Below are 27,241 nucleotides of genomic sequence, written 5' to 3'. Positions count from 1 at the left end.
TTATTTATTTATTTGAGAGAGAGAGAATGAGAGAGAGAGAGAGTACATGAGAGGGGGGAGGGTTAGAGGGAGAAGCAGACCCCCCACCGAGCAGGGAGCCCGATGTGGGACTCGATCCCAGGACTCCAGGATCATGACCTGAGCCGAAGGCAGTCGCTTAACCAACTGAGCCACCCAGGCGCCCCGTCTGTGGTATATTATTAAGGGAAAATGCATAAAAATTTTATAGTATAGTATAGAAATGTGTGTATACATTTGCATATGTTTGTATGAGCATAGTGCATATGGAAGGATATGCTTCAAACTGCCCACATTGGTTATATTGAACATGCCTTAGTATTATAATCAACAATCAGTTTAAAGGTAAGCAATGGTATTCAGAAATCAATTTTAAGACCTGATAGGAATCTGTAGACAAACAATAAAGGTAGGAGATAATGTAGGAGAATATTAGTTTAAAGGCTTAGGGAATGTTTACAAAAAATGGGAATCTCTTTTTTTGTGTGTCTATTGCATGTTTATATATGCATACAAATAAATCTGTAAAGATTTAGAACAAAATAATTGCAGTAATAATTTCTGGATGACAGATGATTTTTCTTTTTCTTTTCCCCTTTAGCTTCTCTGTATTACACAATTTTAAAAACAATGAGCACATCTTATTTTCATAATAGAATAACATTATTTCTAAAAATGGAAGATAGTACATAAAAACTGGTACCATTACGGTGTCTGTTATCTGAATACTCAAGACTTGAAAAAGCAATAATCACACGAAATTATTATAAAATGAATCCATTTCACAACAGCAGTTGTCACATAACATTTTTGTTCCTTTCTTACAGCAAAGACTGAAGGAAGAGAAGGAAGCCAAACGGGCACGTTTGGATGGTAGGCATGACTACTTATTTGCGATTGTAGCTTCCTGTGTAGACCTGGACAAAACTGAAGTGGAAGATGCCATTCTTGAGGGGAATCAGGTGAGATGCATTTGATTTCTCACTGACTTGATTATGGAGGGCACAGAGAGTCTGTTGACCCAGTCCTATGGCAGGATCTGTGCTGGGCTGTGGACGGAGTGTCTGTTCTAACACGGGTAAGACTCCATTCTGATGGTACAGGTGGTGGCATATTGACCTTAGGGCTCTCCAGCTCTTCATGTTGAATGGGGTACTTACAACAGTCATTTAAGTTCCATGGTTCTGACAGCAATGTCTGCATGTTTCTGAATCCAATGAAGCTGAGTTCAGGTGCCATCTTGGAACCTGAGTTTGGAGAATAGAGTCTTCTCTCAGCTTCTGATTTATTGTGTTTTACATGTATCCTGTTCTAACCTGGGTGATTGAATTGTGCCATAGTTTCCTGGCTTTGACTTTGGTTTGGCAGCTGAATCTGGTTTCTTTTGTTCCTGAACTTGACTTCCATTTTCTGCCATGATTTCCTTCCAAAATCTGGGGTGTGTTTTGATTTTGGAGAGGGAAGATCAAAATATGGGGGCACCATATTTCCTGAGCACCAAGGAAGGCATATCTGGAGTGCTATGATTTCCTGAGCACCAGGGAAGGCATATCTGGAGTGCTATGATGCTTGCTGAATTCTTGTTGTTGTTGTTGTTGTTTTATTTGTTTGTTTGTCTTTTTAGGCATAAAAATAGAGAGGGTGAGTCTTTTCTATTGATAGGGGTGTCACACTATTGATAATGTTATTTAGTGGTATGTTTATAAATGTTTAACAACCAGCTTTGAGCAAGAGGGTAGACGGAGGCACTATTTTGAGTGTTTGCTGATTTCTATGATGTTAATACTCCCATCATGGCTGATTCCAGACTATCAACGTGATGTTACTAAAGGCTTAGCTGGAAAGAGTTGTGATCAATTGCCTGTCATGAACCAGTATGAGCTGGCTCCAGCACTCCCCTAGCTTTGTTCCTTCCTACCATGTTACTCTGGCGGGGTCACTAAGAGTCAGTGGAACAATGAGGGATGGATAACACTAAAATGGCTCAACTACAGGATAGATCAATCAGGGATTGAGGAAATGCCCTTTTCCTCCCCTTTCTCCTCCTCATCACAGCTAACATTTGTTGAATATTTACCAGGCGTCAGTCTCATCTAAGTGACTTTCATCTATTATCCCATTTAATTTTCGTAATGCCAGGAGGTAGATAATTTTATTCCCCCAAAATGGTGGCATAGAAGGAGACAGAGTCACTTACCGGATTCAGTCTTAGAGAGATTGTGCCACATGTGAAATGCTTAACTCTGCCCCACTTCCCAATTCAGACATCTGGACTTGGGATCGTGCAAGTGGAATAAATGAGTAAAAGTCTGGAACTGTAGGAAGCCAAGTTAAACTGCCTTGTCATATTCAGGACCAGGAAGGTCAAAACCTGGAGGTTGAAAGAAAACATCCTTGCTTGGGCTCACAAGCAACGTAGAGGGGCAGGAGTTTCAATACTGGCCTCTTGGAAGTACCTCCTTCACATTCTTGGCTTGAAAGTTAATCTCAACGAAGGCATCCCATGCAGCCCCATAGTTCTCAATCAAGGAAGTGTAATGAAGGAGACAGGGCAACTTGCTCTTCCTTATATTTATATAATAGTTATGTCTATAATATGGGGGAAATTGAAGGGGGCTTATTTTTTCCACAGTTAAATTTTCAGACTAGAGTTTATCATTTGGAAACATTTTATTTTAAATTGTGGTAATGACATAGAATGTAAAATTTACCATCTTAACCTTTTTTTTTTTTAAGTAGGCTCCACATCCTACAACACTGAGGTTAAGACCTGAGCTGAAATCAAGAGTTGGACGCTTAACCGACTGAGCCACCCAGGCGCCCCATTAATCGTTTTTTTTTTTTTTTAAAGATTTTATTTATTTATTTGAGACAGAGAGAATGAGAGACAGAGAGCATGAGAGGGGGGAGGGTCAGAGGGAGAAGCAGACTCCCTGCCGAGCAGGGAGCCTGATGCGGGACTCGATCCCGGGACTCCAGGATCATGACCTGAGCCGAAGGCAGTCGCTTAACCAACTGAGCCACCCAGGTGCCCCCATTAATCGTTTTTAAGTATACAGTTCAGTACTGTGAAGTATGTTCACATTGTTGGGTAACCAATCTTCAGAACTCTTCGTCTTGTGAAATTGAAACTCGGTATCATCAAACAACCCATCCCCCCAGCCCCTGAAAACCACTATTCTATTTTCTGTCTCTCTGAATTTGACTACTTTAGATACCTCATATAAGTGTAATCATACAGTATTTGTCTTTTTGTGACTGGCTTATTTTATTTAGCAAAATGTCCTCAAGATTCATCCATGTTGTAGCATGTGTCAGAATTTCCCTCATTTTTAAGGCTGAATAATATTCCATCATATGTATATGCCACATTTTGTTTATCCATTTATCTGTTAATGAACAGTTGGGTTGCTTCCATCTTTTGACTATCGTGGATAATGCTGTGGTGAGCATGGGTGTACAAATATCTCTGCAAGATCCTGCTTTCAATTCTTTTGGGTATATACCCAGAAGTGAAATTTCTGGATCATAGAATAATTCTATTAATATTTTGAGAAATCACCATACTGTTTTCCATAGTGACTCTACCATTTTTACATTCTCACCAAAAGTGTACAAGGGTTCCAATTTCTCCACATCCTTCATAACATTTATTTTCTGGATTTTTTTTGATAGTAGCCATCTTAATGGACATGTAGATTTTATCCTTTTTCTTCGAATATGAATTTAAAACTGTGCCAATGACTTTAAAAGAAGTGCTTCCATTGGTAGTAGGCCAGTTGGCAGACCTTTAGTTGTACAGTGAAGCTCATGGACTAAGTTCTGGACTGCTGTTGGATGGAGTGTTCCATAATCATGTGTGTTCTTCTGGCATTTTTCAGTGATTATTACAATTTAATATTAATTGTCTCTAGTGTATTAGACTGGATTTTGAAAGGTGTGTTCTCGCTTTCTGAACTGCGATTGAGTGAAAACAAAACACTTCTATATTTATCTGCTTTCAACAGCTCAGCACTTTTGGAAATTAGCAAAAATGGAGAGACGATCTCTTTCAAATGTGTATATGTAGCACATCTTTTCATGATTAATTGAATTCCTTCGTTGAATTACATTTTTATTATGGTGAGGCATTTACTCTCTCACTGTTTATTATGTTGCAAAAAATATGATGCCTTCTCTATGGTTTCATTAGATGTAGTGTTATCTGAAAAAGAAAAATGACAGCAACTGCTGATTTAAGTATGGTTTCTAATTCAGCACGAAGTTGTGACCTTGCCTTTTCTTTTTTGCAGATTGAAAGAATCGATCAGCTTTTCGCTGCTGGAGGTCTTCGTCACCTTATATTTTACTATCAGGACATGGAGGTAACAGAAACAGGTATCCAAACTTGGTGTGATGTAACCCACAAATGTGTTGCTAGGTTCATCTGAGGATGGCATGAAGCAGAAGGCTACCCTCAGAGCTGACGGGGCCTCTTACGCTTCCATCTTGGCATATGGGACAAATGGGCGTCTGTGAGGTGAGGCCCAGGTTCCATTTTCTGCTCAAGGAGAGGGGGACAGATAATGATGGGTATCTAGCCTGGTTGTTCTAACTTTACTTGAGATATTTTGTCTCCCATTTCAGGCTGTGCTGGTAATTGAGGAAAAATAAAGTACTTTACATTTTGAGACTTCTTTTCCTTCCATGCTAGTTCATTCTATGCAGTTATGTTCTAGAACTTTTTATGGGCATCTGCTTCTTTTCTATATAGATACCATTTATTTTTAACATAGGAATTTTTGCCAATGAGCATAATGAGTTTTCTACTTAAATACCACATTATGTTTATTTTCTACTGACGATGATTCAAAGGAGTAATATGGAATGACAAGTTTAGTTATTTTCACTTAAGAAAAATTTGCAAATCTTTGTGTGGATTAAACTGGCATATCCCATTCTACTTTTATGTGGATTCATATAATTTTAAAGCCAAACTAGGGATATAAACAAAAATCTTATGATTATATTATTATATTCATTCTTTTATTACCTTTTTGAAGAAAAAGGAAAATAGTTATTGCTCTTGGCATATAGTATGGCTAATGGTTTTTTGTTTAAAAACTGAGAAAATTATGCATGCATGCTCTAAGTGATTGACACTTTTCTAGAATTATTCATCTGAAATTTTGTGGTCTTGTGCTCTCTCTCTGTGTCAAATAAAGAAATAAAATCTTTAAAAAAAAAAGAAAGTTCATTATACTTTGAGTGAAAAATCGAAATAATACAGAGATTTCTAATTCTATCCCAGATTGCAAAACATAAAGTCAGATGAAATGTTGAGTTCATCCATGAAATGTGTGCTGGGTGAAGTAAGCCTTTGTGTGTAAATCTGACATTGAACAAGAAGGGCTCATGGGATGTAGACACAATGCAAGTTCATTTTTGTTTCCCACTCTCCCTCTAAACCTTTTTCAGTGGGACTGGCTTTAATCTTTTGACCTTGGATTAAAATTCAGACCATTCCATGACTTTTCTGGATATTCTTAGGTAAGAAAAATTCCTATAGTTGCTTCACATTATAAGTACTATCTCAATTCAGAAACTAAAAAAAATTCCAATTGATCAAAATTAATTGATCTAAAGTTAAATATTCTTCACTCCTGGTCTTCCCCCTTCCTTCCACCCAGCAGGGACCTCAGAAGGCCAGTATTTGCCGTAGGAGAGAAGCATATGGTCCTCCTCTGTTTGTTCAGCTTATCCTTCCAGAAGCTCCTGTCCACATTGTGTTAACCACAGTTGCTGACTGCGTCAGGCTTGAAGCAGGGCAGGGAAAGAGGGGGAGAGGTGGGCAGGAGAGCCTGGACTTGACTGGCACTCTCACTGTCACAGTTGGCTGACCTTGATTCTCTGGGTCTTTGCTCTTGTGGGCCCTAGGTGGATCCTCCAGAGATGCTGCACATCCCACGGCGATGTGTTGTCCTCCTGATGAGAGCTATCTGCTGGTTATCTTTATTGGACAGGTTCACTGTCAAAACTCCAGTCCAAGTCCCTAGCCCAGCTCTGTGGGGGGAGCCTAGAAGAGGGTTCCTCCAAGAGGTTTTTTTTTTAATTTAAAGATTTTATTTATTTATTTGACAGAGAGAGACACAGTGAAAGAGGGAACACAAGCAGGGGGAGTAGGAGAGGGAGAAGCAGGCTTCCCGCCGAGCAGGGAGCCCGATGCGGGGCTCGATCCCAGAACCCTGGGATCATGACCTGAGCTGAAGGCAGACACTTAATGACTGAGCCACTCAGACGCCTCTCTCCAAGAAATTCTAATCCCAGGGTTTTGGGATTCAACTTCCAGTCCATGTCCTTCCCCAGATTTCTCCCTTGGCCCTGTCCTCCTACCCCAATAATCTTGCTTGAGCTACCGATTTACTCGGAGAACTAAAACTTTCATGGGCAGATAAGAGCACAGTGGTTGAGCTCTGCTTACCTAAATGATCCCCTCAATGAGCTGCATGCTTAGATGACCAAAAATGAATTTTCAAATAACAATAATGAGAATGCTTAGTGAGCGACGATTTTTATGTGCTTTTCTAAGGTCTTCACATGTATTAACTCCTTTAATCCTCACAACAACTCCAGATGCTTGGACCTAGTATTATTATTTGCATTTTTCAGATGAGAAAACCAAGGCCAGAAAGATTAAGTAACTTGCCCAAGGTCACATGGCCGGGAAGTGCAACCTGAGACTCAAGCCTTGGGAGTCTGGCCCTAGAGCTCACACCATTCATCACGATGCTCTCCTGGCTCAGCGGTGTCCTGACTCAGAGAGCCATACTGAGGGGACAGCAGGGGTCTGGAGTTTATAGTCAGAGCTGGTTTCTGATCTTGACTCTGCCACCTGTTGGCTGTGACTCGGAGGCAGGTCACAGCTGCCTTTAAAGGTTGTAGTGACTTCAGTAACGTAGACAATGTACCCAGCAGGGGAGCTGACACAGAGTACGAGCAATAGATGCTGTCTCCTCTCTCACCTCTTTATAGTATTGGTGAAACTAAAGTTCTTCTGCCCTTGTAGGACAGCTTGGCTCTCCAGGGGGAGTAAATCCCCTTTCTGAGAAGATTAAAAAGCCTAAGGTGTTCGTGACAGAGGGAAAAGATGTTGCTCTTACCGGAGTGTGTGTGTTCTTCATCAGGACTGACCCTTCCAGAGCCATCACCCCTGAGAACATCCATCAGGTAAGGGGCAAGAGCAGTCCTTTACCCCAAATTGCCAAAAATCACATAAATTCTACAAAAAAAACCCCTCACTATAGAGGTAACCGCTATGTTCATCAGGTATCTAAAACTACTTCCAAAGAAGTATTTCTAAAAGCATTCACAGCAAACAAGAGGTCATTTCCTTTAAATCTGTGGAGTCAGAGGACCTACTATTCAGTTTATTAACAAAAACTGATATAATATTGTATGTATGCATGTGCATGCATGTGTGTACGTGTGTGTAAAACATGAAGTCTTGCCTTTTAAACATAATTCCCCATACATGACTTAATGGCAAATTTCATACATTTAAAGTAAGATTTACAATGATGGATGTATAATTTTATTTTTTCTGCAAAGTAACATGTAAATCTCCTCTGCCCTCAGTGGGTGCATTATCTGCTTGAAGCAAATAAACTGGTTCTGTTTAGTTCGTGCTTTTATTTTGAGGATTGCAACTTAGAGTAGTATAAAGCTTATATCTTAACCAGGGTATCGAAAAAGTAATTTCCTGGACTTAAGAGACTGAATCTACAGACAGATCAAGGCCAGACCATATGTAAAACAGAATTTTGACCTACAACTGGCAGCAACCTGCCCAGAAAACCAAGCCCCTTCTCTATGAAACACCCCAGGTAGCCAGCCTGCAATGTGAGACTTGCAGGAAACCGGCAAGGAGGAAGCTCAGCAATAATAGCTGAAACGATTGGCCCGCATGGTCAGATCCTCGTTCATGACTGTCAGCCTCCTTCACTCTGGCCATACTCCCGGGCATACTTCCCTGGGACCAACCAGAGAAAGCCGAATATGCACCCCTCACCAATCACACAGGATGCCCTGCTTCTTGGAGCTGCTCCAGCTACCCCACACCCAAACCTGTCCCTTTTCGCCACTAGAAAGTTTTCCCACTCCCCTGCCTGCTTTTGAGCGTCTGCTGAAATGCAGGCGATGGTGACCGACTCTTGCTATAGCCAGCTCATAGCTTTTGCTCCTCTCATTTGGTTCATCTTCATTTACTTCTACAGGATAGTTGATGAATGAACAGAACTCAGAAATGACTCAGTAGCTATGTTGCCATTGCGGGTAATTTTGACAGTAGAGGATCTCCTGTTTTCCAGGAGGTGAGCTTTAATATGTTAGACACCGCAGATGGGGGCCTGCTCAATAGCATGAGGCGTTTGCTGTCAGATATCTTCATTCCCGCTCTCAAGGCCACGAGCCATGGCTGGGGCGAGCTCGAGGGCCTTCAGGAAGCATCCAGCATTCGGCAGGAGTTCTTGAGCTCTCTGGAAGGCTTTGTGAGCATCCTGTCGGGCGCCCAGGAGAGTCTGAAGGAGAAGGTAAGAATGAATAAGTTATTCCTTCAAAAGTTATCAGATGGTGAACAAATCAACGTATAAGTATGTAATGCTTCTCTTAGATGGTCTTAATTCCATTGCCCAGCAAACCTTGAAAACATCTTGTGTGCTTTTTTATTGCCCCTTCAAGAGGTGGTGGTGACTAGATTTAAATTCTTACAGTTTGGAGTGATTAATGCATTAGGGGTTCCTTAGAAGTGTTGGCCATGATGGAGGGTTTTATTCAGTCATATCAAACGTTTGACTGCAAACAGAAGTGTATGTAGCATCCCTCTGCATCCTAGAAGGAAAGGAATTTGGAACCAGGGTGTGTGGCGTGTGTGTGTGTCTGTCTTTGTGTGCGCATGCGTGTGTGGGGTGGGTGGTGGGTAGGGATGGAGGAAATCCCGAAGATCAGACGGAAAGGAGAGAGGAGTTGACATATCTGGAGGGAGTGGACTGGGTCCTGTGGTTCAGTCTGTGACCAAAAGGGCCTTTAAGGATAAGTTTGGCAAATGTGATTTAGCTTCCATAAAATTTGTGTGATCTACGGTAAGCCTGTGTTACTGGTTCCTTGGGGCAGAAGGTGGTGGATGCAAAACCATGACGGACAGCAGCCCAGATCAGGCATCTATGGGAGACAGAAATGTAGCCTATGATACCAATAACAATGTATTTTTAAAAAGATTTTATTTATTTGAGAGAGAGAGAGAACGAGCAAGGGGAGTGGCAGAAGGAGAAGGAGAAGCAGGCTCGATGCTGGGCTCATTCCCAGGATCCTGAGACCATGGCCTGAGCTAAAGGCAGATGCTTAATCGACTAAGCCACCCAGGTGCCCTACCAATGACAATGTATTACTCACTTCTCTCCAGAGAATACTGAGATGTATTGGACCTAGTGGGGGAAGGAGGCATTAGGGTTTCTAAAGGATGTGGAATGGGAGAGTGGAGCGACTTTCAATCCAGACAGGAGCGGGATGATTCCACCTAATATCTGAGTTGTATTTGCAATGAACTCTGATGCAGGCCATAGTAAGATGCAAATTGAAGTAAGTTAAATTGTTATTCTGCCTAAAAAGCAGTGCTTTCGTAAGGTTCCACCTCCTATGGCGGTATAGCTATTCAAAAAAGTGGATGGATCGCCACCTAGCGGGGAGATTGTGCCACTTCACGAAGTGCAGAGCCCTCCCCTGGGAAACCAAGGATCTCTCTGGGAGATGTGGCAGGTGCAGAAGGTGGGGGAGGTCAGGGGTGGAGGCGTGCTGGGAGGTTCTTCCAGGCTGGGGGCAACGTGAGCACAAGCCCAGGGGAGTGGGGGCATATGCCTGCCCCGGTGGCTTTTCAGAGATCTATTGTAGTGTAGCCAAGTGAAAAACAGAGTGGGGAGGCTAGGTTCTGGGAGGTTGGAATGGTGTCTCAGCCCCACGGGGATGGGACAGACATAGAACTTCTGAGCATGGGAGCCAGGGCTGGAGGCCATCAGATAAGGTTAGAGCTGGTAGGGCTTTAGTAGGAAGCCAAGTGAAGGAAATGGGAAAACTCTGGTTCTGCCTTGGTTACCAACAAGCCCCTTAGGGCCTGGGCTTTGTGATGTGGCTCCTTGGCCATATTGGCATTTGGCATTTGAGGGTGACAGATAACCACATCCCTTCCTGCTGGTTCTGAACCAGTTGAGAGAAATGTACTCGTTCTGTGGTTGGTAAAGAGGGATTAGGCCTGAAACCTGAATTTAGGCATTCACAGTGCCAGGTGCACCTTTACCAGAAGGAAATGCCCTTCTCAAATATTGAGGTCCATTTATGTGTGTGAGAAAATGCACCAGGTTTCTTTGTCAAGTCAAAACCTAACAGACCTCCTTCTCCATCCTCTTTCTCCTCCCTCCCCTGAAACAAATCCATATATTTGACATTGAACTTGCTAACTATAAGGATGTTATTGGGTAAGGACATGAGAGTCTTTTCATCTGGTTAGTACCAAAAAAAGAATGTAATGGATTAGAAATTACCCTCCTTCCAATCAATATCCTTGAAGTGCCCCCATATTCTTTGGTTTTGTGAGTTGACTCTTCAATTTTTAAGTAATTTCTTAGTTCCTTATTAACTCCCAAATTTTGTAATGTTATGATGATTCTCTCTAGTACACTCTTTTTTCTTTTTTTTTTTGACCCAAAATCTGCCCTCAGTCGTCTCCAGTGGTGTGCTCAATTCGTAAGGGAGGATTGAGCCTTGTGTATCACACTGTGCTTCCAGGGACCTTTCTTCAGGGAACAGGGTAGTTTAGAGAAGACCTTAAGATCCTTCTGAGCCTAGGGGTCAACCAGAAGTGTGTGTGTGTGTTTTAAAATTAGCATCATCTTATATAATTTTCATTTTAATTAGGTGAACCTTCAAAAGTGTGACATATTTGAACTGAAAACCCTGAAGGAACCAATTGACTACCTGACTCTAGCTAATAACCCCGAGACTCTGGAGAAAACAGAAGGTTGTATGAGAGTATGGATCAGACAGACAGAACAGGTAATTTCCAGAAACCAAACATCAGTTTCAGATGCCACTTTACTGAAGTAGTCAGTGGAAGACAGTATATCGTATGCCGTTCCCATTTGCTTGAGTGTTTAACTTCAAGCCCCTAAAAAGGTGAGAAGTTCAATGTGATTTAATTTATAGTCATTAGTTAAGAAGAGATAGTAAGAATTCGAAGAGATGAAAGGAAATGGCTTTAAATACTTAGGTCACAAGAAGACTGCACTTTGCCAATTGTTTTCTCAAGGTGTATTTTACTTGAGAGAGGACCTCTGTGGAAGTACAAGTTTTCCAAACACTGTGCCCTCCAAAAAGGAGCTTGAGACTTAACTTAAAAAAAAATATTTTCAGAAAAATCCTAAGTGAAGGTGGACATTGAATCAAAAAGTAAGCACAATGAAAATTAACCAAATTAAGGCACGGGGGCTTTCCAAGGTTCTATTGTTCCAAGATTATACAGTAAGTGGATAGTCAAGGAAGCTTTCTGAGAACAGGTCCTCCAAAAGTTCATTAAAGCTTTTTAGATAAGTAGTTTTCAGTTAGAGCAAGTCAACTACATTTTTGTTAAAGGGTTAAAAATGGATACAAGGAAAAGGCTGTCATTTGAAGCATGCACATGATTAAAAATATATCATGATTCCGACAACATAATTGACTTATTTCCTTATTTTTTTTGCCTGTGCATAACTTTCATGCTGCCAGCCCTAGTCAGAGGTTCAAGGCTCTGCTGTGCATTTTCAGGTCCTTGCAGAAAACAACCAGCTGCGTAAGGAAGCGGATGACCTTGGGCCCCGTGCAGAGCTGGAGCACTGGAAAAAAAGACTGTCCAAATTTAACTACCTTTTGGATCAATTAAAAAGCCCGGATGTGAAGGCTGTGTTGGCTGTGCTTGCTGCCGCCAGGTCCAAGCTTCTAAAGGTTGTCAGCCATTTCTTTTTGCTTTGTGACATGGGAGTGAAAATTCTCTGTGTGCATTTTCATGTCATGGAGTAACTAGGTACAGAAAAATGTTATTACACCTTTAGGAACAAACTTTAAGGTTGGATAATATCCCCCTGTTATAATTCTGAGTATTGTGGAAATAGCCTTTGAATCAACGGTATCTGTTGGCCTGTGTCCATGTAAGTACATGTATTAATTACAGAGCATTGCATGTAATTAAGATGTAACGTAGTATCATGATTATATATATATTTGGATTTCGGACCAACCAGGAGTATTAAAATAAGAACTTAACTTGAATATTTTTTTTTTTAGCCCTAGAATATTGCTTTTATACCCCAGTGTAACAAATTACCCTACAACTTAGCAACATAAAACAGCAAACATATATTATGTCACAGCCTGTGGGTCAGGAGTTGGGATGCAGCTCAGCCAGATGCCTGTGACTCAGCATCTCTCCTGAGATTATGGTCAGGGTGTTGGCTCATCTGAGGCTCGCCCACCCCAGGGGAGGACCTGCCTCCAAGTTGCTTGTGGGGTTCTTGCAGGGTTCAGTTCCTTGCTGGCTATTGGCTGGAGGCTTCCTTCAGTTCTTCACCATAGAAAATATGGGAATGGGGCGCCTGGGTGGCTCAGTTGGTTGGGCGACTGCCTTCGGCTCGGGTCATGATCCTGGAGTCCCGGGATCGAGTCCGGCATTGGGCTCCCTGCTCAGCAGGGAGTCTGCTTCTCCCTCTGACCCTCCTCCCTCTCATGCTCTCTGTCTCTCATTCTCTCTCTCTCAAATAAATAAATAAAATCTTTAAAAAAAAAAAAAAAGAAAATATGGGAATGAGGTGCAAAATGGATCCAGGAGCCAGTGGAGGAGAGAAGGTGTGGGTTCAGATGGGGTTGGTGCCCTCTTGATGCTCTGTCCTAGTTATTGAGTAGATTTTATAAGAGAAGGCTGTGAAGAGATCCCTTTAAAACTTCAAAGAATTTAAACTACTCTTCAATGTGGCAATACCCCTCATTCCTGTGGATTCAGCTTGATGCGAGAGGCATAGGATAAACTGAAAGTCTGACACAAGAGACTTGGGGTGACTTTTAGCAGCTGTGCTATTGGAAGTTCCTTTGTAATCGATGCATTAACAGTGCTTTCCTGTCTTGTCCTTAGACTTGGAGGGAGATGGATATTCGAGTTACTGATGCAGCGAATGAAGCAAAGGACAATGTCAAATATCTGTACACACTTGAAAAATGCTGTGACTCCTTGTACAGTAGTGACCCTGTGAGTTAAAGATCTCTACTTGCTTAATCTACTGATGACCCTTTTGCACTGGCTGGATTGAGTGTGCAGTTTGGTTCATTAATATTATAATCTGTTGGAAAAGTCTTTGAAACCTCTTTCTACTCTCAAGAAAATGATATATGTATACAGTTGACCCTCGAGCAACATGGTTTTCGACTGCATAGGTCCACGTACATGTGGATTTTTTCATAAACACAGTACAGTGCTGTAAATGTAGTTTATCTTTCTTAACCATTTTCTTTTATCTGGCTTCCTTTATTGTAAGAATATAGTATATAATACACAAAACATACAAAATATGTGTTAATCAACTTTTTATGTTATCGGTAAGGCTTCTGGTCGACAGTAGGCTATTAGTAGTTTAGTTTTTGGGGAGTCAGAAGTTACGCATGAATTTTCAACTACATGGGGATTGTGCTCTTAACCCCTGCATTGTTTAAGGGTCAACTGCACTCATGCCTATCTAGATCTGTCTATCTCTGTTTATGATGAATATGCAATATTATATTTTAAAAACCCTTATTGTATATTCCAGTTTCCATTAAGTATTATAATTGATACTCTGGATGATACTCAAAGAAGTGTGGGAAGGGTTATCAGCTGGTGTGTTATCTTTTAACTTTAGGGAGTGCCTGCTTTTATTTATTATAAAATTAACTGTTAACCTTGTCATTAACAGAAAGCTAATGTTTCTTGCATAGAAATAAAATTTGATTAACTGCATATGACTAAATAATACAAATAAAATTACCCTTAAATACATTTATGTGAAGTGATAGTTAATATTTTCGTGGTAGTGTTAGTAGTGTTAGTTAAGTTAATAGTTCGTTAGTAAGTAGTTCATTAGTGTTTGTTAGTAGTTCGTTAGTAAGTAGTTAGTGGTGTTAGTTAATATTTAAAAAATTAAAAAAAAGTCTCATAGCTAATTTTATTCTAATGAAGATTGAATGGTTCGACTGTTAGAATTTTGCTGAACTTGATATTTGTTTCTTTGAAAACTCTCGTGGTGTCTTCCAGATATCCATGATTGATGCTATTCCTACACTTATAAATGCAATTAAAATGATCTATAGTATCTCTCAGTACTATAACACCTCTGAGAAGATCACATCTCTGTTTGTAAAGGTGAGTGCATAGAGTCCATGGTGACTTATATTTTTTTTGCCATTTTTAATTTTTTAATAGTTAGAAATGACCACATTGGCGTAATTCAGTGTCTGTGTATCCTACAATGAGAGAAAAAGTTTTAATCTCTCAACAGAGAGAATTAAGTGTATTTGTGAGGCTGATTCTCACAAATCATAAAGCATTATTTCCTAAGTAATTATTATAATAAATATGGTGTTATTTATATAATAAAAATAAAAAAATAAGATTCTCTTTGAATTTCCCTATGTTATTTAGCACATTATTTATTCCTATTGGGTAAATTTTTATTAAGAAAAACTATATTTAACTGGCTTTCTCCTACTTTATATTTCATGTGCCACTTTTCCAAATTTATCTGATGCCACAGTTGTTTACTTGGTTTATTAGAACAGTAATCATGGTAATGAAATCCACTTGCAACGTTTCAGTAATCCATAAAGCAATTGTAATGATTCTGCCAAAAAACATAACGATCTTTAAACCTTATGTCCTAACTCGTAACTGTTAGTGGTGAGCACTGTTGCTTTTCCCATTTTGAACAGTCCCTAAGAAGTAAATGACTTTCATTACCAAGGTGAAAGTTTTAAGCGTTGTATTAAGATAGAGGCATTTTCGTCTCATCTGGGCTTGTATTGCGGATGCTAACATACTAGGAAGCGTGGCTCTTGCTGGGAAGGGGGACGTCCACCCCGAGAGCCGGACAGGAGACTCCCTTTCTTCTGCTCTCAGTCAGGCACTTCAGGCAGAAAAAGGAAGGAAATCCACGAGATTCTTGCTGCACTTCTTCCCGCGTTCAAAGGACGCGTTAGGGTCGTGAGGGATATTCCTTTGAGCCAGAGACTCAAAAGTCAATTTGTGTCATCACACCAGGCTTCGTGCATATTATCGGCAAGGCCTGTTTTTGAACAAAATTGTGAAACCATCATTTATCTAATTTTGAAAACCCTTTCACTATGGAAATTTTGAGGCAGGTACAAAAGGAAAGAGAGTGGTACACCAGCCCCCCATGTACCTGTTACCAAGGTTCCGCCTGCACGCCATCCATCTTATTTCATGCGCATCCCGACCTTTGCCCTACACATCCCAGACATCAGGTCATTCCGTGCACACTGGATAGTCATCTGGTTTTCCTTTTAATTTATAAAAAAAAAAAAAAATCACAAGAAAATTCTGAAAGTTTTTTACAGTTTGGAAGGATGGATAAAACATGAGTGCATATGGAAGTCAGCTTGACTCTCTGTTGCTTCTCCCTTTGACATTTCTGCTCCGGCTCCTGGTGTCTTAAAATGACCAGGGTGGACGGTCCTTCCCAAGGCACTTGGAGACTGTGAGTTACATGTTAGAGCAGGCTACCTAAGGAGACTGGGGGACTCTCAACAGCTTTTAGATAGGGAAGTGAATCCCTTCCTGGCTGGTTAAGGTGTTCATCCTGCATACACAGGGGTGCCTGAATTGTTGATTTGCCATAGTGCTTCCAACTCTGGTTTTATAAATGACTTTGACAGTCCATACTGGAATCTAAAAAAGTCAAACAAATAGAAGCAGAGAGTAGAAGGGTGGTTGCCAGGGGCTGGAGAGAGTGGGAAATGGGGAGATGCTGGTCAAAAGCTACAATTTTCAGTTATAAGATGAATAAATTCTGGGAATCTAAAGCACAGCATAGTGATTATAGTTAATAATACTGTATTGTGTACTCAAAAGTTGTTAAGAGAGCAGATCTTAAGTCTTTTCAACACACATACAATGGTGACCGTGAGGGGGTAGATGTGTTAGCTTGATTGTGGTAATCATTTCACTCTGTATATGAATATCAAGCATCATGTTGTACGTCTTAAATATATACCATTTTTGTTTGTCATTTATACCTCAGTAAGGCTGGGACAAAAAAAATGTTGGTGCTGGATCATAGTTGTGATGGAAAAAAGTAAACCTAATGTCAAGTTCATAGATTGTACACTCTGAGAGGTAGAGGAGTCAAGGACCCTCTAGTCCAGCTGTTGACTGATGGCTGTTTTATGTACTTCACACCATTTTATTGGGACATTCCAGGTGACTAATCAGATGATATCTGCGTGTAAAGCCTATATTACCAACAATGGAACTGATTCCATCTGGAGCCAGCCGCAGGATGTTGTGGTGGAAAAAATACTGTCTGCAATTAAGCTTAAGCAGGTAAAGGTCAGCTTAATAACATATTTAGATAACGTTTTATTATTTGTATGTTGTTTTTGCTGATGCATCTTAAATCACCTGGCCGTGACTGTGTTATTGGTTGCTCAAAAGTCATTCTTTTCGTAAAACAGTAATTCTTTATTGTTAAGAAAATGGAATGTTAGTAAATCTGCTCTCACGATTTATTCACTTACTCTATCGTTTTGGGGGCCGGTTATGTCCCAACACCACACTCAGTGCCAGAGGTGCAAAGATGCAATAGTCTGTTTAGTTTCTTGGGGACAAATGGGGAGCTAGACGCAGAGGGAGGCTACTGTTGGCCAGGGGGACCATGTGGAAAGGCTGTGACATTGAGTTAGATGATGAATAATCAGGAATTTGCTAGATTGGGAGTTGGGAAACATGGCATTCCCAGCTGAAGAAAGGGTACATACAAAGGCATGAAACTTGGAGGGTTTGCAATTCTACCTTAAATTTGTGGCTGCTTCCAACTTAAGAGAATAAGGTTGGTACCTGTGTTATGTTCCCTTTCTAATATTTTGGTTTTTAACTTTAAGGAATACCAGCACTGCTTTCACAAGGTGAAACAAAAGCTTAAACAAGACCCAAGTGAAAAGCAATTTGAATTTAGTGAGATGTATATTTTTGGAAAATTTGAAACTTTCCACCGACGTCTTGCCAAGATAATAGACATCTTTACAACCTTCCAGACATACTCAGTCCTGCAAGACTCTAAAATTGAAGGGCTCGAAGACATGGTCACTAAATACCAGGTTCTGTTCTTCCTTTCTTTCTTTTTAAAAAAGGTTTTTTTATTTTTATTTTTAAAAATTTATTTATTTATTTATTTGAGAGAGAGAGAGAGTGAGAGTGAGTGGAAGAGGAGCAGAGGGAGAGGGGGAAGAGCAGAGGGAGAGGGAGAAGCAGACTCCCTGCTGAGCAGGGAGCCCGATGTAGGGCTCCATCCCAAGACCCTGGGATCATGACCTGAGCCCAAGGCAGACACTTAACCGACTGAGCCTCCCAGGCGCCCTTAAAGATTTTATTTTTTTTAAAAGTGATCTCTACACCCAGCGTGAGACTGAACTTAACAACATGGAGATCAAGGGTCATGTACTCCACTGACTGAGCTGGTCAAGCGTCCCCAGGTTCTGTACCTTAAAACTAAATTTGCTACCCTTATCCATAACTAAAACTTTAATATTTTGTGCAAATATCTATATTTAGAATGATTCAAATAATCCATCTGTAATGTTAGATGGAAGCTCACGGCCCTTGAACAATAAAGAAATTAAATCTATATGAGAATTGTGTAATGGTGCTAATATGTTCTTTTCAGTTATGTGATTATGAGAATGACTTCTCAATACTCTAATCATCATTAGTAAGAGCATTTTCATTAGTAGCACAAGAAAAATGTTTGAATATAACTTATTATTTCATTTATTCATGCAAGAAATGTTTAATGAAGCACATACTATGTGTCAGGAACTAGCTGACACCGAGTTCTGGGTGCATCCAGTTGTGGCTACACTTAGCATTTCATTTGGACCTATGTTAACAAAATAAGGGGACCAGATTTTAATTTAGCCTGACCGTTCCCAATTACTTTGATTTTTAACTGCTTTATCTTATAAGGGTATATGTGTAACTCATCTTAGTTTTTAAGCGGGCACAGTGATCTAGTAATGTTTTGAAGATCTTTAAAAAAACAATTTACAAACAAAATGGGTTTTATTTAATTAATTAATTAATTTACTTATTTTAAGATTTTATTTATTCATTTGAGACACAGAGATACAGAGAGAGAAAGAGAGAAAGCATGAGCAGGGAGGGAGGCAGAGGGAGAGGGAGAAGCAGGCTCCTTGCTGAGCCAGGAGCCCTATGCGGGGCTCAATCCTAGGACCCTGGGATCATGACCTGAGCCGAAGGCAGACGCTTAACCATCTGAACCACCCAGGCGCCCCCAAAATGGGTTTTAGATTCTTAGTCTAGGTATAGTCAAGTTTCTCATGTTTGGGGACAGTAATATTAAAAGCTAATTTTTTTTTCTTTTTTTTTGTACTTGAATTTGAAAAGGATCATATACTGCCACATGTTGGTTTTTGTACTCTTTTTTTTTTTTTTTAAAGATTCTATTTATTTATTTGAGAAAGAGAGAATGAGAGACAGAGAGCACACGAGAGGGGGGAGGGTCAGAGGCAGAAGCAGGCTCCCCGCCGAGCAGGGAGCCCGATGCGGGACTCGATCCAGGGACTCCAGGATCATGACCTGAGCCGAAGGCAGTCGCTTAACCAACTGAGCCACCCAGGCGCCCCGGTTTTTGTACTCTTAACAGTTTAGGCTAATATCAGGAATTTTTTCATTTCCTGAGTAGACCAGATTTTAGGAAAAGAAGAAAAAAGACCTTTGTTATATAGCAGGAAACATTTTAGGTGGGCTGGGTTATCTTAGGTTATCTTATCTTAGGTTATTTTCAGGGTGGATAATCTGTATCTGAAACCGACCTTTTTGTAAGACAAAGACAGAATGTGTTCATTTACTTTTCAGTTTGGAATTTATTTATTTTCTATTCTTAATGAAAAAATAACTTTGGAGCATATTTCAAAGTTTATTTTTGAAGGAGAAGTTGAACTATACATCTAAATGCAGATAAAGACTTTTCTAACCTGATAAAAATACCGGGAAGAGAAATTGCTTTAAAAATCTAAAGTGAAATGAGGATTAAAATGGATGTACCAGAGGGTAGTGACATAAAATGTAGCTGGTGCATGAAAGCAACAAGTGAGATTTTTGTGTTAGTACCGATGTTAGAAGTTCAAAATGGTGACTGTGGAAGGGAAGCTCAGGCTCCTTGCATAGCTATCAAGGTCCTGTCCACCCCTCCCACCTCCTTGCCTGCCTTTCTTCTTTGATGTTCTCCAGATACAAGTCAGTTCAGACCGCCTTAGGGCTTATAGAGCTTTTTTTCTGGAAAGTTCTGCCTCTGGATCATCACATGGTTATTCCTTCTTGGCTTCCAGATCTTCATTTAAATGACCCTCTCAATTAGGTTTTCCTTGATCTCTGTTCCTCTCCATCACTCTATGTCACATTGCTCATTTTATCATGGTGTGAAATTATCCTGTTCATTTATTTGTGCTTTACATAGATTCTGACCCCTCTCCCACACTGAGGATGGACGTCCTCTGAGGGCAGGGACCTTTGTTTTTTCCGTTCCTTCCTGTGTCTTCAGAGTTCACTAGCGTATAATAGGTGTGCAATAAGTATCTGTCAAGTAAATGGTTTAGTAGATCAAGTTTGATTAGTTGGTTTAAGGTCATGATTAATCAGTTTATTAACTTAATACTCTTAAGTGACCATTTGTATACATTGCACATAACATGATGGGCAGCATTATATGGATACAGTGTCTTTGTAGAACTAATTTTGTACTTAAACAGCAAGAAAGGGTAGGTTTTAATTAGTAAACTTGATTCAAGAAGTTGCGCAGCTTATATACACTTTTGTCTATTGAGAGATTCGAATTGATGTTTAAATGGAAATGACTTTGAAGAAGAGATGATGGAAGGGGGCTCAACTTCCTTCATAAAAATTATATGCCTCTGTCAACAGTGTGGGCACCTGAGTTTGGGAATAGCTTAGTACCTGGTTAAGAATGATCGTAGAGCATGATAGCTCATTATTCTGAGCAAACAAAACGTATATCGTTTTACGTATTATCATAGTATTCTCAAGGAGACGAGTTGCCTGGTTTGTACTTCTGTAGTCACAGACTGTGGCTTTGCAGGATAGGAGGAAGCAGTTAATTCTGGAGAGTCTTTAAACGGCAGATTGTGGTTTGATGTTTTATTTAAGACATGTGAGGCCTGGAAGATGCTTTTTCATCTTCAGATATTATAGGCTGTTTGGGTTCTGTTAGTGTTATTTATTTTCTGAGAAGACTTAAACTTTTCAATGAAAAATGTTTTAGTAAATTCTACTCTGGGCTTTTTTTTTTTTTTTTTAATTTCAGTTGTCGTTAGTAAGAAATTTTTAGAGAAAACATCTCTCCTACTTTTCAGATGTGGTTTATTTTCTATTTTTCTTTAGGAATACGTAAAACCTCGTGAAAATGCTTTCTAAATGATTTCTTTGAATGCACTAGGCAACATTATATTGCCTCTGATAAGCATTAAGCAATGTGAATAATTAAAGAAATAAGGCTCCTTTTAAGTTGATTTTTGGGGAATGATTTTACAGTTCTACATTTAAAGGTCATATTTAATTAAGTAATGCAAGAATATTGAAATATTGTCTTACTTCTTTCATAACATTTCAGAGTATGGTTGCTACCATAAAGAAAAAGGAATATAATTTCTTAGACCAGCGGAAAATGGATTTTGACCAAGATTATGAAGAGTTTTGCAAGCAGACTAATGACCTTCATGTAAGTCATATAATAAAATTCCTGTTGACAGTTGTGTGTTTATTTTTTCCAATCTGTATAATGCTGCTAATCATTAACCATTCAGAAGGGAGAGGCATCTTCATCACAGAGGTGACCGATCACAACCTCTGCCTGCATTTTGTGATTTCACATTAATAATTGAAGGCTCTTTTTCATGGTTTACAGGGTCGTAAATATAGCTTTGGATAATGATCTGTAATCACAGACTTCTGCACGTCTTCCATCTTCTTAGAAAATTAATTTTCTTCTTCTGTTGAAATGTGGGGTTATTAGAATTTAGAAATTCGTTTCCATTTGCTATAAAATAACGATTCTGACCAACTGTCTGGTAGTTTCAAAGGCAGGGTTGCAGTTGGCCTGAGAAGCAGTGGTACCAGAACCCACTCAGCACTTGGGTCCTTCTTGGTCTGCAGCCTCTTCCTCTTTTTCCTTCTGCCCCCAGGCCCCCACCCCTTCTCACAGGAGACCAGCCTTCTTGACTTCCAGTCCATGTGGGCAATGAATGGCCATTAGCAACTTCTGAGAACATATATGTTCTGAGACCAGCCCCAGCTTCAAATCCCTCAGGAAAGGGTTGGGTTGGCCAATTCTAGTGGAGTGTCTAGGCCTGGACCTGTCACCTGTGGGTTATGTGGTAAGAGTAGGGGGGTTGGGACCTCTTGGAGTCAGGGGGAGATCGGGAATGTTTGTCATTAGAGGAGGAGGATCAAGGAGGGTAAAGGGGAGATGACTCCATAGCTGTCTACCATAGCTCGTATTCAAACTTCTTTTCATCCTAGTGAAGTGCTAAGTATACACCTTTCTGCTTATAAAAGGAAAATGGCCATTCTGTTACTTCTTTTCCAAAATTTTTGGTTTGAAGTCAATTTCTACACTTGAAGGAAAAAGAGCTCTGAGGGGGCGGGTTCAGAGGTAAAAGGAATCATAATAGAATGAGCTAATTCTATATGTTAGGTACTGTCCTAAGCACTTTATGGGTGTTAACTGCTTAATAATCACAATAATCCTATAAGGTGGGTGCTGTTATTACCCTCACTTGCAGAGGAAGAACAAGGCACAGTTTTTTTTTTTTTGTTGTTGTTGTTGTTTTTTTAAGATTTTTATTATTTATTTGAGTGAGAGAGACAGAGATAGAGAGAGCACAAGCAGGGAGGAGAGGGTGAAGCAGGCTTCCCACTGGGCAGGGAGCCTGACGTGACTCGATCCCAGGACCTTGGGGTCATGACCTGAGCCGAAGGCAGATACTTAACCAACTGAGCCACCCAAGTGCCCCAGGGGCAGCGGATCTTGATCTCTTTTTGGAAATCGATGGGCAGTGGCAGTCCTGATTCTCTGTGCTTCCCAACAGTTTTGGATCACATGGTATTTCAGTAGCTTGTAGGTAGATGGTGAACACCTTTAGGGCAGGAATTGTCTTCATTCCTATTTCCGTCTCCAGGGCACCTTACATAATTGGAGAGCAAAGAATGCCAAATTAATGTGTGAGTCATGAATTAATAACAACTAGATTTACTGCAATTAAATAATCATTTACTGTACATCAGTTAAACATTGTGCTTTTATGCTGTGGGTTATAAATACAGAAGTAAATCCTGTAGATTTGCCCTCAGAGCTCACAGTCAGACAGAGGCAGACATGTGATACGATTAAAATATACATATATGTTAGAATAAGGGGTACATCATTTAAATAAGGGCAAATAGTGGCTAAATAGGGCGAATAGTGGCTAAAATGACCAACTGTAACAGTATAATATTCTGATCTTGTACCTGGAAGTGAGGATTCAAAGATAAAAGGACATATTCCAAAGAAGTCCTAAGGAAGCTTATAGGGAGGACAAGCTGTAACACAGGATATTGTAATTGCAGCAGCTAGTGAGGGTAGGATGTGACCCTAGGAGAACACCCCTGCCCTCTGCTTGGCTGAAATTAGTAAAGGCTTCAGAGCGGAGGCTGCACCTCATGCTAGAACAATATGTTGTCCAAGTACATGGATGGGGGATGTGAGAGGAGTGGGGTGACCTTTTCAAGACTGTGCCCACTTTGTATAATACCAAGAATATAATTTTATAAATGCCCTACAGCCTGGTTTTAAGGCATTAGTTGTAGATGCTAGTTCCTATTCTCACTAATCTTTTTTTTTTTTTTTAATTCAACACTACTGTTTATCTCCTCTTACACCTCAAACATGGTCTACTTGTCTCTTTGGTTGGATGACCAATTTTCCTTTGACTTCTTTGTTGCTTTCTCCATTCTCTCATTCTTTTTTTTTTTTTTTTTAAGATTTATTCATTTATTTGAGAGAGAGAGACACAAGCTGGGGGGAGGGGCAGAGAGAGAGGGAGAGAGAGAGAGAGAAGCAGACTCCCCACTGAGTGTGGGGCCCAACGCAGGGCTTGATCTCATGACCCCAAGATCACGACCTGAGCCAAACTCAAGAGTACAATGCTTAACCAACTGAGCCACACAGGTGCCCCTCTTTTTTTTTTTTTTTAAAGATTTTTATTTTTAGGTAATCTCTACACCCAATGTGGGGCTCGAACTCACAACCCCGAGATCAAGAGTCACACGCTCCACTGACTGAGCCAGCCAGGTGCCCTTCCATTCTCTTTTTCTTTTTTTTTTTTTTTTTAATTCTTTTTTTTTTTTTAATTTTTTTTTTTTAAGATTTTATTTATTTGCGAGAGAGAGAATGAGAGACAGAGAGCATGAGAGGGAGGAGGGTCAGAGGGAGAAGCAGACTCCCTGCCGAGCAAGGAGCCCGATGCGGGACTCGATCCCGGGACTCCAGGATCATGACCTGAGCCGAAGGCAGTTGCTTAACCAACTAAGCCACCCAGGCGCCCCTCCATTCTCTTTTTCTTAACCAGCCCCTTTCTCCTTTAAATTACTCATCCACTCTCATGAATTCGGCCCTTGTCTCTATAAGATCAGGGTGAAAATACTGACCTTTCCACAGCTCTGGTTGGAGTTGAGGGCAGAGGGGATGAACCTTGGAGATAAGGGATGGAGGGAACTGTGGTGTCTCCAGGATAAAGACTGGAGGGCATGGGGGGTGGTGGTGGTAGGGGTACATGAGTGGTTTGCATCAGGGCTGTGTCCAGCGCTCCACAGCCCGGGGGATCAAAGCCTGGAATCCTATCCAGGTTGAGGGTTCCTGCTGGTGCTAACTGGTCAAAGAGAGGGAGTGCCTTGGAACCAGGTGAGTGTTGGAAGTCTAGAAGCATACTGACTCCAGCAGGCAGATAAGGCAGTATTTAGTAAAGCATGAGCTGTTGAGATGTCAAGCTGAGAGAAGAAAAAACTGAGTAGGGTCCGAGAGCCCAGAACTAATAAGAGGACTAGTATGAAGATTCCATGGCTAGACTCCACAAGACTGTAAGAATGGACCTAAGGATGAGGGAACAGAAGATGAATCCAAGGTCTTAGATGTTCATACAGAGCTTAGCACAGGGTTTGTGAAGCCACAGTGTAGAAGAGGAAGGAAAACCAGGTACAAGTGTTAGAGTTCAATAAGTTGCTGCTGTCTGAAGTTTGAGGGAGGGACTGGAAGCATTGCAAATGTTCTAGTTGTGCACACTTTATACACAATTTTTTTTTTCCTGTGAATGTAGTGACAACATTTGAGTGTTTATTTAGGTAGGCTAACTGTACTGTTCTTTTTTTTTTTTTTTAAAGATTTTTATTTATTTATTTGAGAGAGAGAGAATGAGAGACAGAGAGCACGAGAGGGAAGGGTATTAGAGGGAGAAGCAGACCCCCCACCGAGCAGGGAGCCCGATGTGGGACTCGATCCAGGGACTCCAGGATCATGACCTGAGCCGAAGGCAGTCGCTTAACCAACTGAGCCACCCAGGCGCCCTAACTGTACTGTTCTTTGGTGCATTTCTCAATCTTAGGATGTGGTCTTTGCAGAAGAAATAGCATCAATCAATATATCTATATTTTTTATATATAAAGGGTATTCATAATATAGTTTCAGTGGGAGTAGTGAGAAGTATATTCTTGAGAGCAAGAATATATTGTCATAGGTATAGTGATCCTTCAACTTTGGGGTTCTGCTGAATGGGGCAGGGAGCATTCCTACTTCCCCCCGGTTGCAATGTCTCTTCAAATGTTGAGTGTTTCCGTTGGTGTCCTGGATATTTCCAACTGGTTGTCTTGCCAAATTACTTGTGTACCATCAAGGTCATCTTGGTACTAATTCTCACTGCATATGCAACCAGCTTCCTGGTTTTATCCCTACATAAGTTAATGACTCCTTCAGAATTGTAGAGGCTCAAAACTTCCGTCTGGTAAAATTGACAAAAAAAAAGAAAGGATTGATTGGAACTTTATCTTGAAGCAAGAGGCAGAAAACAATGAAATAATTTTTCTGTCTTTAACTCAATTTAGATTTTAACGACAACTGTACTAAATCTTAACAGTGAACAAAGAAGAAATCACGTGCTTCATTTTTTCGTGCAATTTTTATTTTTTTTGGACAAAATTGTACAATGGTATAAGATGTGTGATGTTCTCAGGACAACCTTAATGAGAATCATTTTGGAAAATAGATTTGAGGGCTTTATGAAAGAGGTACTTCTTAAAACTTTGATATTTAAGTCATTCCTTTTGAAATTCTCAGGAGTTATTTACTAATTTATTTTTCTGTAGTGGTCTTATGGCCCTGGGCTATGGACGTGTTTATATAGAGTGGCTTTGCCTTCCTTCTGATGGGGCCCCAGTGGTTTTGCCATTCCAGACTAGCTGTTATATTAATTTCTTAGGTTAGACCATTCTAGCTCATGCATAGTCTAAACTCAGAACCCCCCTCTAAGTATGGCACAGACATAAGATGAGTACTTGTGAAGGGTACCTGTTCCACAGAGCTGAAAATAGTTGCTGCATGGCCCTTTATAGAGGAAGTGTGGGATCATGATGGCCTGTTTCATCCATTCATGGCTCTGGGCAGTTGGCAAGCCCCCTTGCTGCTTTCCCCACCTTGTGGACAGAATCACTGCTTGGGCTGGCTTTCTGCAGGGATCTGTTGAGAGGGTTAGGCCCCTCAGCTTCTCTACCCACACTGTGATAAAACCCCAGTGCTAACCCCCAGGCCCTGTATCTGACCCAAATCCATGGAGCCTGCCATGGTGCCAATTCCCTTGACTGCTCTGGCTTTCAAGTCTCTCTTTGTTCTGGCTTCTGGGCATTTATCTTTCAAGCTCAGGTGAATATTAAATTTTCTGTTATATTTTGTCCTGTGCTGTATGTGTTCATAGAGAGTGGGGAGCTCTTTTGTCTTGCTGCTCAAGAGGACTTTTTTCTCAATAATATTGTAATAATTTATGGTGACCGATGGTGACTACACTTATGTGAGCACTGAGTGCTGAGAAATGTGCAGAATTGTCAAATCAACGTGTTGTACCTGAAACTAACATGATGTTGTGTGTCAATTGCATTTTGATAAAAAATGCATACTCTAAAATTTTTTTAAAAAGTAGGACATTTCTCAGTGCAAATTCACTGTTTACAATCAGACTTTATTCTATTTTAGAATGAGTTGCAGAAGTTCATGGATGTTACATTTGAAAAGATTCAAAACACAAATCAAGCTCTAAGTATGTTAAAGAAATTTGAAAGGTAAAAAACAATAGAATTTGAAGCAAATTCTATTCTATTTTCTAAAACTGGGGTCATATGAGCATAGTTTAGCTTATTTTATTATTATTAATTATTTTTTCATATTCTAATGGAAAGAAAATCCTTTCTTGTCATTCAGCATAACAAAGTCTCAGTTTTTAAGTTCTTCAGATGATTAAGAATTTGTTTTATTTCCTGTTAGCTTTGAAGTAACTTGTGACTGCCTTTCATATTAATGTTTAAGTAACTTGAAAAAATTCTTACCAGATTAATGGTTTTGCCTAGATTTTAAGGATTGATACTATTTTTTTTTTTGAGTAAACTCTGTGCCCAACATGGGGCTTGAACTCATGACTCTGAAATCAAGAGTCACATGCTCTACTGACTGAGCCAGCCAGGCACCCCAATCCTATTTTTTAAAACCACTTTATAGTGATATAATGGATAGATTGATACTATTTTGATTTTTTAAAAATGCCAAATACCTCATTCTTTTCCATTACCATATGTTTT

The 27,241-nt window shown here is 40.2% G+C and overlaps 1 protein-coding gene across 1 annotated transcript in view; it reads left to right on the top strand.

Annotated features, from left to right (window-relative positions):
• The first annotated feature begins 210 nt into the window (after positions 1 to 210).
• The window catches only part of DNAH5 (dynein axonemal heavy chain 5), a 213,876-nt gene continuing 186,845 nt past the window's right edge, over positions 211 to 27,241 (top strand). The window contains exons 1-13 of the mRNA XM_034998796.1: positions 211 to 228; positions 846 to 980; positions 4,311 to 4,395; positions 7,064 to 7,224; positions 8,364 to 8,585; positions 10,960 to 11,097; positions 11,845 to 12,021; positions 13,202 to 13,315; positions 14,354 to 14,461; positions 16,535 to 16,657; positions 17,215 to 17,430; positions 20,979 to 21,086; positions 26,643 to 26,728. Of these exons, the coding sequence (XP_034854687.1) occupies positions 211 to 228; positions 846 to 980; positions 4,311 to 4,395; positions 7,064 to 7,224; positions 8,364 to 8,585; positions 10,960 to 11,097; positions 11,845 to 12,021; positions 13,202 to 13,315; positions 14,354 to 14,461; positions 16,535 to 16,657; positions 17,215 to 17,430; positions 20,979 to 21,086; positions 26,643 to 26,728 (1,691 nt within the window). The remainder of the gene's footprint in view (positions 229 to 845; positions 981 to 4,310; positions 4,396 to 7,063; positions 7,225 to 8,363; positions 8,586 to 10,959; positions 11,098 to 11,844; positions 12,022 to 13,201; positions 13,316 to 14,353; positions 14,462 to 16,534; positions 16,658 to 17,214; positions 17,431 to 20,978; positions 21,087 to 26,642; positions 26,729 to 27,241) is intronic.

The sequence above is a fragment of the Mirounga leonina genome, unplaced genomic scaffold, assembly GCF_011800145.1.
Source record: "Mirounga leonina isolate KUSES-001 unplaced genomic scaffold, KU_Mleo_1.0 Mir_95, whole genome shotgun sequence".
NCBI classification, from domain to species: Eukaryota; Metazoa; Chordata; class Mammalia; order Carnivora; family Phocidae; genus Mirounga; species Mirounga leonina.
The sequence above is the reverse complement of the archived record's forward strand: the minus strand, read 5'-3'. Positions and strand labels throughout refer to the sequence as shown.